Source organism: Pleurodeles waltl, chromosome 12 (assembly GCF_031143425.1).
Source record: "Pleurodeles waltl isolate 20211129_DDA chromosome 12, aPleWal1.hap1.20221129, whole genome shotgun sequence".
Classification (NCBI taxonomy): Eukaryota; Metazoa; Chordata; class Amphibia; order Caudata; family Salamandridae; genus Pleurodeles; species Pleurodeles waltl.
Genome location: NC_090451.1, coordinates 216,871,689 through 216,890,187, shown reverse-complemented (window position 1 = coordinate 216,890,187; position 18,499 = coordinate 216,871,689). Strand labels below are relative to the sequence as shown.

The following is an 18,499-nucleotide window of genomic DNA, read 5'->3' as shown; positions in this document are numbered from 1 at the left end:
GGTTGACCAGTAAATGAGTAGGAATTCTCCTTATACCAGTCCTCATCCTCCTCATCACCTTGAAATTTGATGAATAGCTGAGAATGGTTCAGTGTCATCTGATTCCTCAGTCTAGTAAGTGCCTAGGTGGAAATGGGGACACCTTATTAGGTGATGTTTGATTTGGTAAAAGTGGTACCGGAATGCCTTTTTCGGAAATAGAGGCAGCCTTTGAAAGTGCTGTTGACGGTGATCTTGTTGTTGCCGATCTGGTCCATCGATGGTCTGCCTGTCGTTGGTTTTGTTGTTGCCTCTGTCAGTATTGATATTGTTGCCATCATCAACAGTATGACTGTTGCTTTAATAATTTTTGAAGTCGACAACAAGTTTGTCTTTGATGTTTCCTTATGGTTTACATTGAAGTATGGTGTTGAAGGTTCTGAAGGAGTCTTGTGGTGACTGGACTCTTGGCTGATGTCACTTTAAACCTTCAGAAGTTAAAGATTGCAGTCTGGGAGATGACATTTCAGAACCTCTGACTTTTTCTCAACTCATCTTCAGAAGAGTCACCCTCTGAATGTCTTTTGTGAGCTTTTTTAGACTTCTTTGAAGTATCCTGCTCCTCTCATGAAGAAGGAATGTCCTTGGCTTTGGACTTCTGAATTCAAAGTCTAGATATCTTGTTCTTGAGGGTCTTGGTAGAGAAAATATGAAAGATCTTACACTCTTTGGGTTCATGGCCTGAATGTAGGCAGTAGATACACTCCTTGAGGGGATCTGTTGAGTATCGATCTATCCTCCCACCATGCTTACCCTTTTCTTTAAATATCTTGTACTGAAGTCTCCAAGTTGCGATGATTGGTCTTGACAGTGAACGGTTCGGGAAGCTTCAGTATTAGTCCCACTTGTAAGGGTACCTCCGGTCCTTGCTCATGCTGTATCTTCACCATAGTGAGAGGGTATTTCTTTTTGTCTCCATGGATGCACTGAATTTTAACAATACCCTCTACTTCTTGTATCCCTCCAGGAATGACTAGACGTTTTTTGACACTTTGATGACATCCAGTATCTAGTAGAGCTGCTACTGGGTTCCATTGACCTTCATGGTACAATGGTACTTAGGCCTGTTTCCTGTTTGGGTGTAACATGAAGAGTGAACCAACTGGACCTTCCATAGATTCCTATTTTTGGTGGCATACCCAAGATATATGACCAAATTCACTACAATGGAAACATTGTGGACCTGGTGGTCTAGGATTGTGTCGTACCATCACAAGGGTGATGTGTAGTTTCTCGATTCCTTTGGGTTTTGTGGATAGTACTCACCCGGACGTATTGCCTCTCCATCCACCCTCTTCCTTTCCTTTGATACAGTCCTGAGCGTGCCTGTAAGCACTGGCGATTTCTACGGCTGTCTCAAGGGTAACATTACTATGTTGCTGTACCCATTTCTGAATGAGAGGCTGTAACAACATGAGGAATTGCTCCAAGTATATTTGTTCCATAATCTCCTCTTTAGTGGCCATTTCCGGACTAAGCCATCTATCCGCTAAATCCCTTACTCAATAATACAAGGCTCAGTGGGTCATGAGGTCCCTCTTTAAGCTGCCTTACGCAAACTCTGTAAGTCTCACAATCAAGCCCAAGGATTCAAGGATACTTCTTTTTATGTCTCCGCAGGGAGTCATACCTCTTGGATTTACGGCTTGGTATGCCATCGGCAGTTCTGTCAGAAGAGGGCCTAAATACCGTCCCCATTTATCTGCTATCTGGGTGATTCTCTCGAAGCTGTTGGAAAAAAAATCAGGATCCCCCCTCTCCATGTTTTTTTGTAATACTACCAAGGGAAGTGTGGTGTGTCCCTGCTGTTGGCCAGGTACATCAGCCAATCTGCCAATTACCTCATCTTGAGACTGTGACACCTCGTCCATTTTTTCAACATGGCCTGTCAAGGCCGTCTGGAAGGTTTTGTGGTCCTCCTCAGCCACTGGTCAAAACCGTTCCATGATTTTCTCAAGTCTTTGATGTCCCTCTGCCATTTTAGACATCCAAGCCTCCCTTTCCTCTGATCCCACTTGTGATACTACTTGTTGGAGACCTGGATTGAAATATCACTTTGGAGGCTTATTAGATTGATAAAGGGTGTCTTTATTTATTTATTTTTCTTTGTAAGATAGATAAATATTATGCTTCTCAAGATGAGACAGGAATATTCAGAAACTTAGTTGTATGGTCTGCTTTGTTTCTGTCTGGTTTGCGTGTATGATGAGCTTATTCTAATCTGTTTCTTTCTCTCTCCTTTTTCCTGGTTCTCTAGTGCAGGATTGCAGCAAAAGCCCCCCCCCCCCCACCTAGGAACGGATGAAAAACAATGAATACTGTGGTGAGTATGCTAATTATTTTCTTTGTATATTTCCCATCACCAGATCCACCAAGTGCAGTGTGTTAGGGGTTTTGGCTTTCTTCTCCTTTACTTATTCTTTGTGCTTAATGGGGGTGGGGGTCAGTTTGTATGTTTTCGGATTGTCTGACATGATACCCATCAGAAAATAAACTCACCCAGAGGTAAAACAGAAGCTGTTGTAGAGTGGCACATGCAAATGCAGACCACAAATAGGCACACAATTTCTTTCTTGAGGAAAAAAAACTGAGCAGAGCTCAGAGAGAGTCCTTTCATACAGCATGCGGTAAGAAATGTAAAGTATGGTGGCCCTTTAGGGGAGAGGTGTTTTCTAAGGCTGTGAATAGGCTTCCAATGTGTCCTCTCCCAATTGCTTAAGCTTATCATCATACTGCTTCTCATTATAATACAATGAGGCTCCCACCTCAATTACGGCAATGATTCAAGCATGTGAATCTATAAAAGATCCAATAATGGAGAAATGTAATTTCAAGCCACTTCTCCACACTGTCCCTCTATCTTTCTTCTGATTGTCTGTAGGACCATATTTGATTGGATGATGCAAGATTATGCTGTCTGTCCCAGAGCTACACTAGTAAGCGAGCATCTTGGCTGACATTCGATCATGCCCCCGAAATGATGTCTATTTTGATCTTTTCTAGAAGGACATTAATCAAAGTTAATGGATAATGATCATCTTGCTTTACTGCTGATAGTCGACAGTGTCTAGCTCTATTACATTCTTTATTAAGATAAAAAAACAAAGGTACAATACATATATTTTTTGAAACCTGTATTTTTCCCACGACAACAATGGCCAGTAAGCAATGGAGGCCTCTTAAATGAAGTCTAGAAGATAACCTTACTGCTGTATGACCAATGGGGTGGCATGGAATCCGCTGAAAATGGTAGGTTTGATGAGTATAGGACAAAAGAACATAGGTTAAAAGGCTACAGAAGCGTGTTTTTTTTTTTTTTTTGCTTCTCGTGTACCAGATACCTTAAAACACAGAACACCAAGAGCAGTACTGGAGCAATAACACACAGTTGTGGCATTCCAGTCAATAGTGGGGTTGATTTTGAAGCCAAAGCATTTCCAGTATGACAGTGAAATGAAAAGCAGCGATACCATCAACGCAGATGCCACTACTTATGAGAGTAGGGCTCCCTCTATCAACCAAAAGATGGCCAGTAGCAATGCAGGATTACTACCATGCCCAAAGCAATCCCGCAGTGTTCAGAGAAGCGTGAGGAAGAGCCGAACCACAGTAAAGGATGCCATATTTCCTTTGATACTGGCTCCTCTGTGCCTTGAATGTGCCAATGGGGGCACTTGGCTCATAACTGCTTACCAAGGATGGTCACACATTTGTGGAGGTCACCTAAGGAAGAAAGCAATGGCAGTTCTGGCTGGTTTAGTCCATTTCAGCCTGGGAGCAGGATCACAGGAAGCTTGGGGATAGTCAGAGAAACCTAACTGGTTGGAGTGGCTGGGCACCAACAGCACAAGACAAAATGCCGGGTAATAAAAGTCAGGATTAGGTAAGAGTCCATAGAAGAGTGTCTTTTGACTAGAACTCTGCTGCAGCTTCTCCCTTGTTCTTTTGTTATAAGCTATCAACCTTTGCTGCCTGACAGTCTGGGGGGAGAGAAACAATGGGCAGAAGATGGCCCCCACCAATGATCGGGAGCCCCACGCTACAAAAGGGTGAACGGGTGACTAATATTCATTCTTCTCCTGCCTGCCTCCTAGAAGCGATAATAGTGGCTTAACTGAATGTGAAAGCCCATAAAGGACCCCAGCAGGATGCACAAACGCAGCCCCAGTGGAAGTGTCAGAAGCAAGAAAACCCAATCATTAATGTCAATTGACTGCACTTTTCTGAATAAACCAACTTCACCATGAAGAAACCACCTTATTATTTTCTCTTCTAGGCGCACACCTGTCATATCCACATACAATGGCATTCCATTAATATTTCCTGTTTTCACAGTCATTTTGCTAAGATATGCCTAGAAACATCGCTGCCTGAAATATTTCTTCCATACTAAATGTTTAAAATGTAATAACATTCGTGCAACTCTACTACATTTTCACAAATAGACAAGTTATATGTTGCTTACTGGAAAGAAATATTTATTAGCTTAAAAAAATAAAAACAAAATCTCAAAACAAATATGGCACATACATGACAAATGCTAAAAGGCTGAACTCATATGTAGATGTAACAAACAGCATCTTTATCTGTGCATATATTATTTAATCGTAATGTATATACAACGAGTTGCTTAGCTGGATTTATACTTTTACTTATAAATACATACATACACCATATCTCTTGGAACATACATATTGACACACAGACTTTCATGGCTAGTCCTTCGCGCACAGCTAACCTGATTGGTGCAAACCAACCTGGGGTAATTTGCTGACATTCTCTTACAAAAAACAGACAGTGTTCTGAGGGTCTGGGCAGTGAGGTCGAAATTTGTTGCTTAGTCGCGTGAAAGTTTTGGAAATAAAAACTATAACAATTTTGAGCCCACTGAGTAGCCTGTCCTTTCATGTGAGAACACCACCTACATTATCAAAGGCTGGTTCCCGCGCACCTTGCACCAGTAAGATTATCATATATACATATGCCGTTCAAACAAATGTAGCATATCTCTGCAGGTGCCACATTTAATACACGTTTATTTCCAGTGTTGAACGGGGAAACGGGGTAAAACTCAGGAGAGGCGAGTGCTCAAGTGGGTCAGGATGTCCATCGACAGCGGGAGTAAATACAGTAACTGCTTGGATCTGCATGCGTGGTTACTGACAAGCTGTTTATCATATGTACCAGGTGTAAGCAAAGGTTCAGTCAGGGCAGTGAGACAAATCTCAATAACTAGGTCTCAGTGGCAAAGGTGTGGAACAGTAAGCAATGCTTTTACTAATTAGTTGTAATGTACAGGGGAATAACTACGAGGAAGTTGATCTTTGCCCTGTAGTAAGAAATGTGGGGTTATTGAATAGTGTAATTGATTCCAAATCATGTTTACAGGGACACATTTATTTTCACTGGCAGACGTGGGAGACAGAAAGAGAAAAGACAGACTACCACAAATACAAGAATTGGTTCTTAGTGACATGTTCAATAGTTGGGAGACAACCTGTTCATATTTCTGGCATGATCATAGATGGAGTATTTTGGCAGGTGCCAGCGTACAGCTGGCATTACAGGCACACGATTCTGAAGATGCCAGCTGTGCATGCATGCCGGCTGCTGATAGGCTAGTCACACCTACAGAACGTAACTGATCTCATACAGTCAGCCAGGATATCCCGAGAGGGGGACAGCTTTGCAATGACAGGTCTTTCCCCGTACACCATCAGTCAGCTTTCCCTTGTGAAAGGACATACTGCTTCTGTTTTTCCAATCTGTGTGCTAAGCAAGTAAGTGACCTACACAAAAGCTAACCATGCTATTTGGAAAAATTATGCTTTAAAAAGCCAACCATGCTCAGTTGGGTGTTGGAATTTTGGTGACGTCTGCTGAGTAGCTGAACTCCTTTAAACCAGCAGCACAGTGCTGCTGAAAATGGTTCACACTTATACAGCTTCCATTTTCAGGGCCTTTGCTATTGAGAGTGCTCCGAGGTTTTCACTCTAGAGATTATCAAGCTGAGCCAGTGTATTATGTGTGCAATTTGAAAACACCGTTTTCGTGTGTATACTTCACTTCTGTAAGCGACAGAGAATGGCAAGTTGGTGTAGGCACCCACTGGTCCTTATGCACAAATATACCCCGAATATTGGGAACGGAATACAGACCCAGGCGTCATTAAATGAAGACTAGATGGACACAACAGTTTTGTTCCACGATCAAAGATAATCCTCGAACCTGGAAGTGTCATTACACAGGCGTCAGCAGCTCCGACAGTGTGCACAATCCTGTCTTTCTCATCAAAACCTATGACTGGTTGTGGCATTCCATAAGAAGTATTAGCAGCTGTGATAGGATGTGACATTGGGCAAGCGGCACCAACAGTTGTGAGCGGATGTGACATCCGACAGGAATCATTTGCAGCTGTGACAGGATGTGACACTGAGCAAGCGACATCAGCAGCTGTGGTCGCGACCCACAGAAACCCAAAAGCCGCTGTGACATACCACTGGAGACTGACTGAGAGAGACTTTCAGCGACACTACTTATAAAAAATATTCACAAAATGTAAACTAATTCTTACTCACATGGTCCCGAAAATTAATTTTAATTTACCACCATTAGTACATTAAAGCGAGGTGCACATTAAATCCACAGCTGGGACAGTATTCCTTCATAGGTTAGTTGCTGCTGAAATCTCACTTCTCTGATAAAGTTCCTAATGGTAAATTGTTATGAGCAGAGTTCGATGCAAATATAATAATTCATGGAGAACCTTTGCTGTCCTGGACCTATGGATGCAAGTGCTTGATGTAAACTCTGAAGGGACAGGAGTCACAATTCGCGAGGGAAAACAGAGATCCATTCTCCTTTTTCTGACGAAGTTTGAAAAGTTTTCTTTTTTTTTTTAACCAAGATCACCAAAACACCTCCATGCTTGTGTAAGAGTCGAACACCTCAAGGGGGCGTTTAACATCACAAAGCACACGTTTTTCTGAATTAGCGGTGGTTGCCAGGAGAGAGTCTTTGTTATCCTACATCAAAGAGGAAGCTTTATTATTTTTTAACAAATTTCCATTTTCCTGATTTATCAAACTCCAGACAATGTCAGAAGGCCACGGCCGATTAAGTTGCAGACAGTAGCCTGTTTTTGGCGATTAAGGTCTGACATGCAGTCAAGTCCACTCGAATACTGCTTTTTTCCAGAGGGTTTTTTGGTTACACTCTAAAGCACGATGGTTGGAACGTATATTTTAGAGAGATAGACATTTTTTTTTCTCCAGCACTTAGGTAAGCATTAATTTTTGTCAGAACTACAAACCGGCGTACTGTTTAACAAACACGCATAGACAATTTGCCCCTCAGGCTACAGAAGGCCTTGCAAGCAAGACAAAAGACTTGCTAGAGGTTACTTTGCATTGCATCGTTCTCGTGAGCAGGCTGTGCAAGTCTTTCCTCTGGTCAGGCAGGCGATGAACGTGATCAAAGCACATAATACAGGTCACTTGCGCGAGCGCCACAAGACGCGGCGTGTGGCGACCTCTGGAACGTGACTGGGAAAGACGAGACAAATAACAACATCACGACATTACACATTATACAGATTGACATTCTGCCCTCCCCTACAGCAACCTCCGGTCTCATGAAGGCGTGGGGGGTAGTGCTCTTTTCAATGTACAGACAGGAGTGGTTGCACGGCCACTATAGAAATACACTTGTTGAACAATTGTGTTTCCTCTGCTTGGGAATACAGCATGCTTGTGTCAAAGCTCAACGTATTCGAGTCGTCTGAGCCCTTTACTAAATGCCACCAGCAACAAAGGACTCCCTACGAACTGTGTGGGGCGTCTGTAGTGTAGGTTGTATAAGGTACTGTGCTGACTGCATTGCGCAAGAGATATCAGTTGGGTCCAATGATGCAGGGCGACCACCATAAGTCTAGGTAGTGCACCAGGGGGATTTGTCTATGTCCAAAGGGAACTTCTGTGATCTCAATGGGATTTTCAAACACCACCTACGAGGCGCACTCTACGCATGTCCCCATTTGGCAACTGTGGGTTGCTTATCCCAGATGAAGATGTAGAGCAAACTCTTCAACCGAGTTCATTTGTTAGAAGTGTGGATCGAACACACTGTTGTGTGGCATCCTAAAACATTTTAACAGCAAATGCTCTATTTTCTTAACTTAATGGCACACTTTTTTTTATATATTTAAAGGCTAAAAAAGAATGCCTTTAAAATGACACATAAGTGGAAGCATCTTTTGTAATTCTTTAAAATGAAACAAGAGAAAGAAAGTGGGCAGCACATGTTTACAGGGGAGAACTGTTCTGTGCTTTTAGGTCAGTTAAGCTGGTGCTTCAACTCCAAAGGACAGCAGTTCAAAGGCGGGGCCCTCTCATGGCTTCCCAGGCAGGCTGACAGGGTGTCATAAACGCAGGGAAGATTCCCATGATAAACGACTGGGGTAGCAAATAATTACTTCTTTCTTTTCCATCTCGGGATATTGACTCATTAATTCGCAGAACTACAAGACCCTCCCTACTGTCTCAAGCGGAAAAAACAAGGAAAGTGAGCAAGAGGTGGACAAGAGAAAAAACTTGATAACTAACCAAACAGGTTCTGTTTTCTCAGGGATGTGGCCTGAGCCAGTCTAGACATGTGTAAACCCATCGCCACCCAGAACCATTGAAAATATCAGCAATAATTCATACAGTCTTCTTTTAAAATTCTGGTTAGAACATGAACTTCTTCGTACTCCTGGTTGGCGGACTCCTGGGCTGGAAAAACTGCAAGCAATGAACCAATACCAGAATGAGCTTCTTTCTAGAGGGCCCTCAATTCTATTTCCCACTTTTTTCGCCAGCTATGTCCTGGCTGTCTTACCGTCCATTTGAATTAACTCATAGATGGCTTTCAGTGCTGGCCAAAAGGATTGCAAGGCAAGGTGAATCACTTTCAGCTCCAGTGTGTTCATGGGATACAAGGGCAGCTTTAAGGCGAACGTCCCTTGAATCTGACATTTTCAAAAGTGGGTTCCCCATCCTAGCAGGAAGCATCTTTTAATGAAGAGCGATTAGGGACTTTGATGTTCTATGCATCATAATCTCTTCTCTCTACTTTTGCTTTAAACTTTCGTGGGAAGGGCTCAGGAGGAATAACGAGCTCTCTTAGGCATTGGATAGAATAACAACCAGGTATGTGACATGTGTAGTGTTCTAAGATAGCGCAATGAGATCACAGAACACCTTCAACACTCGTGAATATTAATAAAGGTCCATGGTGGAGCAGTTACACCTTTTTAAAGGAGTTGGCTTATAATAGAGAGCTACAGCTATTCAAGGAAAGAACAGTTGTGCAATTCTGGGTTTGCTAAATCTCTCTAGAAAGAGAAAGAGAAAGAGACAAGACATTATCCTGATAGCCTAAAAGACACGAAAGGCACTATAATTGCAGATGCCTGTTCCAAGGAGAGGGCAAAACAAAGGCACCTTTGTTTAACTTCTCCGTTCTCATAAAATACCTAGAAAATAGCTACAATGTTTATCAGTGCTGGAACCTAGCTATCTGATTGCTAGGAGGTGGCTTTCTTAATGTTTGATGCCTATTGTCTCACACGGTGAACTGATCAACTCACCAGATGCATTTGTCCATCTCAAAGTTAGAAGCTGGCCATTTCAACAGTAGATGCTGGCATCTCAATTCTGGGGACTGGCCACTTCAACATTTGGGAGCTGTCCAGCTCAACAGGGGGAACTTGCCACTCCTGTACAAAGAGGTGACTAATGTTTGTTTCTAGCTGGCTCCAAATATCTCAGTTATTCTAAATGTATTAGTCTCTTTGGTCACAGATGTCTATATGCTTCATTGATAAAAGTATATTCCATGATTCAAGCTATAATTGCACACTATGGTCCATAAGTGTCACTATCAACTTAGCAGATTCCAGTAACTGGATGTCACCTATCTTCTGCTTTTGGCCTCCATACTGTTGGTAATACTCAAAAGAAACCCAGGTCCTGAAAGAGATCCTGTAGGTTAGATATCATCTGATCTGTGCAGTACCATGCCATCTATTCTTGAGCCACTGGAGCAGGCTCTTGCGTCTGCTTTCTTAAGTTTAGTCGAGCACACTTTGGACATGCAGTAGAATTGTCATAGTAGCAGTCTCTGCAAGATAAAATACGAGAAGAGAGAGAAAGGAATTGCTGTTGTTATAGAAAGTGATAAACTGCTGCAACTCAAAGTCATTGTTTGAAATGCACATTTAAACATCCACACCTTGTGCAATGCATTTACACAAATAATTTATTCTGCATGGAAGAAAACATTTTTTTTAAAGTTAAAAGAAAAGCATTTAGTAATACATCAAAATCCATATCAAAAGAAGATGAGTTGTTCACACAGCAGGTGTGTATCCATATTCAAACTATATGAAAATATCTTGAAAATCAAGAAAGGATAGCAACTGTAATCGACATAGAGCCTGATTTAGATATTGCCGGACGGGTTACTCCGTCACAACAGTGACGCATATCCTTTCTACTGAAATCTAAATCCCATAGGAAATAATGGGATTTAGATTTCGGCAGACGGGATAGCCATCACTGTTGTGACGGCATGCAATGTCCATTATAGTATCATATTACCCGAAGAACTGAACCCAATTGCTTAAAATTTCATATTATCAGTGCCTTCCATTGTAATATTTCAACACATATACTGTAGCTCTTAAAGAATGTGCATTTGACAAGAGTAGAATTAAATACTTTCCTCTCCCCAAAAATTAAAGTACTTGCAACATCTTCAACAAAAAGACAAAAGCAAATCCAGGATATTTGTGATCCTGTAGACCTACTGCTTATTTGAAAGTTTGATGTACATTTGTCTGTGCTGTGGAAGGTTGCAGATCCTAGTTTTTGGCATCTACATAATCTCTGGGTACAGCTAAGAACAATGAAAGGCTAAGTATAGCACAAAACATGCTGATTACACACTGCATGGATGGCCATATTTCAAACCCTGATGATAATGTAACTGACAATATATGAACTGAGTTACAACAGGTGTAAGGTACTATGAAATGCTACATCACCGAGGCGCAGAAAGCATATATGGGTACATTTATAAATGACTGGCTTTAAACTGGCGTTTGATTTGAAGATTGCACTTAATCCTTATTACTTTTTCAGAAGTAAGAGTACCGAACCGGAGTGGTTGACTAGACTCAGAAAGGGGTGCACTTTTTCTGCTGATGTCCTGAATGCAAGGCCAGCAAAGATCCTTTCCTTTTAATGACACATGAACTGCTGGCACATGGCCACATAAGCAAAATGGATCCATGAGAGAAGCCTTGTGTCTTCTTTCTGGTCTCTGCAGACAAGATCTTGTGAATACCTGCAAAAAAGGCTCCAACTATCCTGCTACTAAAGAAGTGTTATCATTTAGAGCAGCTACAGGATCAGAGGTGGTGTATTCTTAGCCCGCTTTTGAGTTTTAGAGTGTTCTTTTATAATTCAAGTAAGAACGGGTTACCCTGTCATTTTGGAAGAAAGAGAAAATGAAATGTATGTTAGGCTCTGACAGCTATTATGAATAGATGCGGTCTGTGGTAGATAGAGGGGGATTTTAAAATACCACCTGGACACAATCGGAAAAACACCTGTAGATCTTACAGCAAAGAGGATTTCTAATGTCTCTCTCTTCAACATTCTGGGGACTTTGGGGTAAGACTGAACACCTATCTAATACGGCTTGCTGTAGGCCAGGTCACTCACTCAACAGGCCAACACTGATGGAAAAGTACTGGAAAATGGTTCTGCCTAGAAAAAATAATAATCATGTTAAGGTGAGAGAGCGGAAGGATCCCTTCTATTTGTTCAGGATAAAAAACGTAGCCTCTGTGGAAAGGTACTGTGGGAAAACGTTCGACTGCTCTAAAGATTCAAATGCCACAGCTGTGTGCCCACAAAGGATAAACACAATAAGTGACAAATGTGTAACTTAACAATTTCTACTTGTAGTTTGTATTAGGGTTCATGAATGAAAAATGCACTAACAATTTCCAAAAGATAAATAGCCTATTCAAAGAGTTCTTCAATTTGGGAGAAATGGCTAATGCATAAATACAAAAAAGAGTATTACTGTTTTTGTACGTATCAGCAGGGTAGTGACCGGGCTATTTTGGTAGACTGTCAATTAACTACATATGCTTTTTAGTGACACATAGTTGAACATTCATACTCATTTCCCCGCAGGAGAAGGCTAATATTCACGCGCAGGATTTTTTAAATATAGTGCAATTTATGAAAGCAGGCTCTATTTTTATCACTGTAATGTTAAAAACTGTTGCTGACTTGGAGCTAAGCCCAATAACTCCTAGAACATCACCACTGAATGAAACATCCTCACATCACAAGAGTACTGTGGAGTACGCAAAATCCTGCACGAAATCCTGCAAAGTGAGAGCATGAATCCCCAGTGATCAAACAGTTCCTTTGCCTGAGTAAAACTGATCTACAGGCTAGGTGACATGAGGCAGTGTGGGGCGGGCTTATTCTTGGAGCCCTTAAATGACCCGTGTTTGAAGTCTTTCACATGAACTTACTTTAGCATTCCACAAATCAAACAAGATGGGAACAGAAAAAGTAGAAGTGTGACAATTACAGTAACCCTGTAAAAAACTAAGGGTCCCCTTTCAAGGCAGTTGTTTGCCTTTCTTTTTATATGTCCCTGATAGCATGTCCGTCTCTTTAAGCAGTTGCTAAAGTGCTGCCTTTTTAATAAAATAAATATTTTATAGTGATTTGCGGAGTGTCTGGTATGTTTTTCGCAAAACATTTTCAAATCATTTAATGTGTGAAACTTTCTTATAACAAAATACATTATTTTAATAGAACAGAAAATCAAAAACAGAAAATGAAAATCTTTATTAGCTTCAGTTAAGCTTTTTCTGTTGGATACCCTGTCTAACCACAGATTTCTCACCTAGTAACTCTCCCAATGTGTTACGCTGGATCTGGATTTTACCAAGTAATTGCTCCCATGTGCCAGTAATTTGCACCATACGACTTTATGGCATCCTTGCGCTGTAACCAGAAGCACAGCCACATAGAAGCACTGCCCCTGAACACTGACGTCAGTTTATCAGCAACTCTTCTATGGATTTGAGATGACAGTATGCCAAATCTTAATTCAATCCTTTTATAATCACAGGAATCCACTCCATAAAACAGAGAGGGAGGAAGGTGGTGGGGAATCTGCAGTTGAAGTATCCCCCAGAAGGAAAATGTTACTTACCTTGTAAGCATCTCTTCATGTCACATAGTGCTGTAGGTTCCCATGCTGTGCATTCTCCTGCCATCTAGTGTTGGGCCCAGATGTGTGCAAGTTTTTTTTCTTCGAAGAAGTTTTTTGAGCCATGAGGTAGAGTGACTCCTCCTCTTGGTAATAATGTGCATGAGCATCGACTCCATTCAGATTGTTTTTCTGCACGGCAGGCGAGGATGGAGTGTGAAACAAAGTGATAAATAAAGAGATATCCATGCAAAAGAGGAAAAAAAGAAAGCAGAAGATACTGCAATGGTCACAGTTGTCCGGGGAGGAGGGTGGGCTCATGTGAATCTACAAAACCTCATGCCACAAATAGATGCTTACAGTGTAAGTCACATTTGCAGTTCGAGGCACGTATGGCTGTAGATACACATGCTGTGCACAGACTGTAAAGCAGTCCTCCCTAAAAGCGGTGGCTAGCCTGTGGATGTTGTAGTGGTCTGGAAAAGTGTACGGAGAACTGCCAGACCAATATTAGCTTGTTGACATACTAGAACATCCATACAGTAATGTTTAGTGCAAGTGTGTGATGTGGACCAGGTAGCTGCCTTGCAAATGTCAACTATTGGGATGTTCCCCAGCAAGGCCACAGACGGTTCTTTCTTTTGAGTAGAGTGTACTCTAGGAGGAGCGCCTAGAACTCGTTTGGCTTTAGCATAACATGTAAATGCATTAACCCATCCATCTTGCAATGCCCGATTTGGATATAGCCTTTCCTTTACGAGGTTGGGAGAAAGTAACAAAAAGTTTTTGAGCCTTTTTAATTTTTTTTGTCCAATCAATGTAGTACATAAGGGCTCTCTTGACATCTAACATATGGACAGCCTGTTCTGCAACAGAGTCTGGTTGTGGGAAAAAGACAGGTAGGTTGACAGATTGATTGAGATGGAAATGAGACACTACCGTAGGGAGGGATCTGGGGTTGGTGCAGAGGAAAGCCCTGTCCCTAGAAATTTGAAAGAATGGTTCTTCCAGGGTTAATGCTTGAAGCTCACTGATACGCCGGAGTGAGGTAATAGCCACTAGACATTCCACCTTCCAAAAAGGAATTGAAGGGGGCAAGTTGAAGGGGCTCAAAAGGAGGACCCATAAGTTGTGTGAGTACAATGTTAAGATTCCACGAGTGTGCTGGTGGGACCCTGGTGGAATCACTCTTTTTAGACCTTCCATGAAAACTTTCATAACATTTATTTTGAAGAGAGAGATGTGTTGCCTGTTTTGAAGATAGGCAGCTACTGCGGCTACATGTAATCATATGGCAGTAAAGGCTAGCTCATAAGTTTGTAAGTGGAGCAAGTAACAAACAATGTTTTGTACTGTAGCACTAAGGGGTTCAATTAGTTTGGAATGACAGTACCAGACAAACCTCTTTCATTTGGCCGCATTGCAGACACAAGTGATACGTCTGCGGGCTTATCTGAGAATGCTCATGCACTCAGGGGGAAGATTAAGGTATCCAAATTCTGTGGCCCCAGAAGCCAGATTGCCCTGTTGAGTGAACTGGGATCCAGGTGCCCGATTTCTCCATGGTTCTGTGTGAGAAGGCCTGGCCTGTTGCAAAGCCTCTCATGCAGGACCATAGAGAGTTTGAATTAGGTCATGAACCATGGCAAGCGAGCCCAAGTAGGACCTACCAGGATGAGCATTAGAGATGTTTACCAAAGCCTCCAAACCAAAAATGGAAGGAGAGGGATAGGAGGAAGAGCGTAGGCAAAGATCCCTGACCAATTCATCCATTGTGCATTGCCACTTGACTGTGGGTGTGGGAACCTGGAGGTGAAGTTTGGTTATCTGGAGTTGTCTTCACTTGTGAACAGATCTAATTGAGGGAAACTCCATTTGCAAAAGTGAATGAGTAAGACTTACAGCTGGAATTCCCACTTGTGGACTTGTTGCCACATCCTGTCAACGAGGTCGGCAAAATCGTTGTCAATCCCCCAGAAAGTACTCCACTTTCAAGTGAATGTTGTGACAGAGACTCCAATGTCAAATGGTCTGGGAAAACACAGAGCTGTGGAGAGCATCTCCCCCTTGTTTTTGAAGGTAGTACATGGCTGGTATATTGTCTGCTCCTACAAGGGCACTCTTGCATATCAAGTGAGGCAGGAAGGCCTTCAGTGTTAGGTGAGCAGCTAAAAGATCCAGGTTTTTGATGTGGAGACTCTGGTTTTTGGTCTTCCACTGACCCTGTACAGTCATATTCTAAAAGTGTGTGCCCCAAGAAATGAGGGAGGCATCCGTTGTAACAACCGTCTGTGAAACAGGGTCAAGGAAAGGCCGCCCTTGCAAAAGGTTGTTGGTATTCTACCACTGCAGAGAATGATGAGTGCAGCAGCTGATCAACATGAGACCATCCCACTGACCCTCTGAAACATCTGTTGCACTAGACATTTCGACAACGGACGCATGTGAAACCTCGCATGAGGCACTATGGCTATGCAGGAGGCCATCATGCCTAAAAGACACAAGACCGTCCTGACTGTGAGTTGCTGATCTGGTTGGAAAAGGGTAATCAGTGCTTGAAAGGACTGTCTCCTTGTAAAATCGGGATAGGCTAAGCCTACTTCTGTGTTGAGAATAGCACTTTGGTAAATGCTGGAGATGTAGGGATTGGAGGTGGGATCTGGTGACGATGGTGAAACCTAAGCAATGAAGCAACTCCATTTCGAGTTGTGTGCGGTTTAGGCTCTGTTGACAGGTGGTAGCTTTGATAAGCCAATCATTAAGCTATGGGAACACAATGGTGCCCTGTCTGCAGAGGTGAGCGGATACCACCGCAATGGACTTGATGAATACCCAAGGTGCAGTAGTGGCTCCAGAGAGGAGGACTTTGAACTGATACAGGTTTGAACTGGTAGTGCCTTATGTGCCTACCAAACCAGAGATATCAGCAATGTGTCGGTGTGCAGGAATGTGGAAATAAGTGTCCTTTAGGCTAGCGGAGCCCTAAAGTCGCCTTGCTGGAGTAGCGGGATGGCATCCTGAAGGGTTACCGTAGGGAAGTTGTTAGATATACTTGTTTAGGGGTCTGATGTCCAGAATTAGCTTGAGAGATCTGTTTGTTTTTCAGTATGAGATATAGTGAGTACAATCCTGTACTTTGCTGATGGATGGGGGTGGGTTCTATAGCCCCTTTGAGGAGGAGGGCTTTGACCTCTTCTTTGGGTAATGTTTGATGTTCCACTGATAGTCTGTTTGCGAGGTGGAATAGTGAGAAGAGTGGAAGTGAGCTTCAGACAATAACCATGTTAGATAATATCCAACACCCTCTGGTCTAAAGGGACAGTTTGCCGCGTGGGACGAAGAGCAAGTCAGGGTTTGGTGGTGGGTGTAGTTCCTTTAGGGTAATTACTCTTGCCTCTGAGTTGTTGCCCCTGTAGGACCCTCTAAAATAACCCCTGGGAGAGGATTGCTGGCACTGGGTGCGCTGGTAAGAGGTGGGGGATCAGAGGAGGTGGTCTTTGAATCTTCACAGGTGGGAAGAGCAGCAAAAGGAGCTATAGGGAGCTGGTGTTTGCTGCACCTCCACTGCTTTTGTTGTCTCTGTGTCCTTCTTTATCTTTTCTAAAGTTTGATCCCCCTGGGGGACAAAAAGGTGGTCGCCATCAAAAGGCATGTTCAGCAGAATTTATTGAACCTCTGGCTTAAAGCCAAAGATATGGAGCCACGCATGTCTTCGGAGGAGAATGGCAGAGTTTACTACTCCTAGCAGCAGTGTCAGCTGAGTTTGAATTGAGCTTGCCGTTTGACACAATTTCCTTGCCCCGTTTTCTGTGCTCCTCAGGGAGGTAGAGGAGAAGGTAGTCCTTGAAGGTCCTCCTTTTTGACCCAGTGGCTACAGTCATTGCTTGCAAGGAGGCCCAGGGAATTTGCAATACGCCAATGGGTTTGCTCCCTTTATCTAATGGTGCAGCATCTCTGCTGGCCTGGGAGGTAGCTTGCTTATGGGCAGTGGTGATAACTAGTGAGCCTGATGGAAGCTGACCACAAATATAGATAGGGTCAGATGGAGAGGCCTTATATTTCTTATCCATCCTGGGTGTAACAACATAGCTCTGACAAGATTTTTAAAATGTCTAGGTGTGCCAAATCATGCCCTTTAGCATTCGGAGATATTGGGTGGAGTGGTGGGTAGAAGAAAGGGTTTCAAAAAGAAAGTCCTCCTCTAAGGGCTCCTTGTGAGGTCCCACCTGATGGAAGGAGGCAGCCTTACTGATCAGCTTTTGAAAATAATTAGAATCATGGGGGGGTGGGGGACAAGCAAGGTAAAGCAGAGGGTCTGTGTCCCCTGGTGGTTCTAAACCCTATGAGTCCCATGAACCACTCTGGAGGAATATCAAATGTGTTGTCCTCCCCAACGTGCCCACTGTGTCAGAATGTGGAGACCCCTGGGGTTTAACGTTGAGAGGGTCCCCAGAGAATGAGATGGGAGGGGAGAAGGCAAAAGTGGGGGGATGCGTGGTGGTGATGGTGGTGCAAGGGGTAAGGGGCTGGTAGCCCTATCTGTTTTCTAGCATATTTTTGCAGAGCCTTGAGTGCCCTAGGCTACCTGAATAACTGCCATTTGGAGGATGAAGCAGCAAAGGCCGAAGGGCTGGCAAGAATGCAACATTTCTGTGTCACAACTCACGTGCTGCTGGCGCCTGGAAACCGCAGATCTAGTGGCGTAGGTCTAGAGGGTTCGGCTTTGGCCCAGAAAAGGGCGACTCTTTCTAGTAGCCACGGTGCTGCAGGCAGTGGAAACGCCAAGAACAGACCGTGCCCTTTAGAATTAGTGCCAGAGGGAAAAAACCCCAATAAAGGGGAAAAAACCTCCAAAAAATGGATTCCTGAAACGAAAACAAAACCAGGAATCAAACAGGAACAAAATGCAGGTAAGTGCAAAATTGAAAAGATTCAGAACCGAAGGCTAAGAATCAGGAGCGAAGACACAATCTGAGCAGAAAGTGATGCAGCGCAAGGAAAGGGAGAAAACAGAGCCCTTATATACCAAGAAACAGGAAGTGACCAACAGGAAGTAAAAAGACACCATTTTAGATAGGGAAAAAGTACATAGGATAGAATAGAACAGGAACCATAGAAAATAGGGACCAAGGAATGCTGGGAAGAAAAAGGTAACATGGGAAGGGGGAAAGAC

The 18,499-nt window shown here is 43.0% G+C and overlaps 1 protein-coding gene and 1 long non-coding RNA gene across 2 annotated transcripts in view; one reads left to right on the top strand and one right to left on the bottom strand.

Annotated features, from left to right (window-relative positions):
- The first annotated feature begins 2,297 nt into the window (after window positions 1-2,297).
- The window catches only part of LOC138268595 (uncharacterized), a 227,632-nt gene continuing 211,430 nt past the window's right edge, over window positions 2,298-18,499 (top strand). The window contains exon 1 of the long non-coding RNA XR_011200031.1: window positions 2,298-2,362. This is a non-coding gene — a long non-coding RNA (uncharacterized lncRNA). The remainder of the gene's footprint in view (window positions 2,363-18,499) is intronic.
- Window positions 4,670-18,499, bottom strand: part of DEF8 (differentially expressed in FDCP 8 homolog) — a 155,313-nt gene continuing 141,483 nt past the window's right edge. The window contains exon 12 of the mRNA XM_069218409.1: window positions 4,670-10,200. Coding sequence (XP_069074510.1) covers window positions 10,104-10,200 — 97 coding nt within the window. The 3' untranslated portion in view covers window positions 4,670-10,103. The remainder of the gene's footprint in view (window positions 10,201-18,499) is intronic.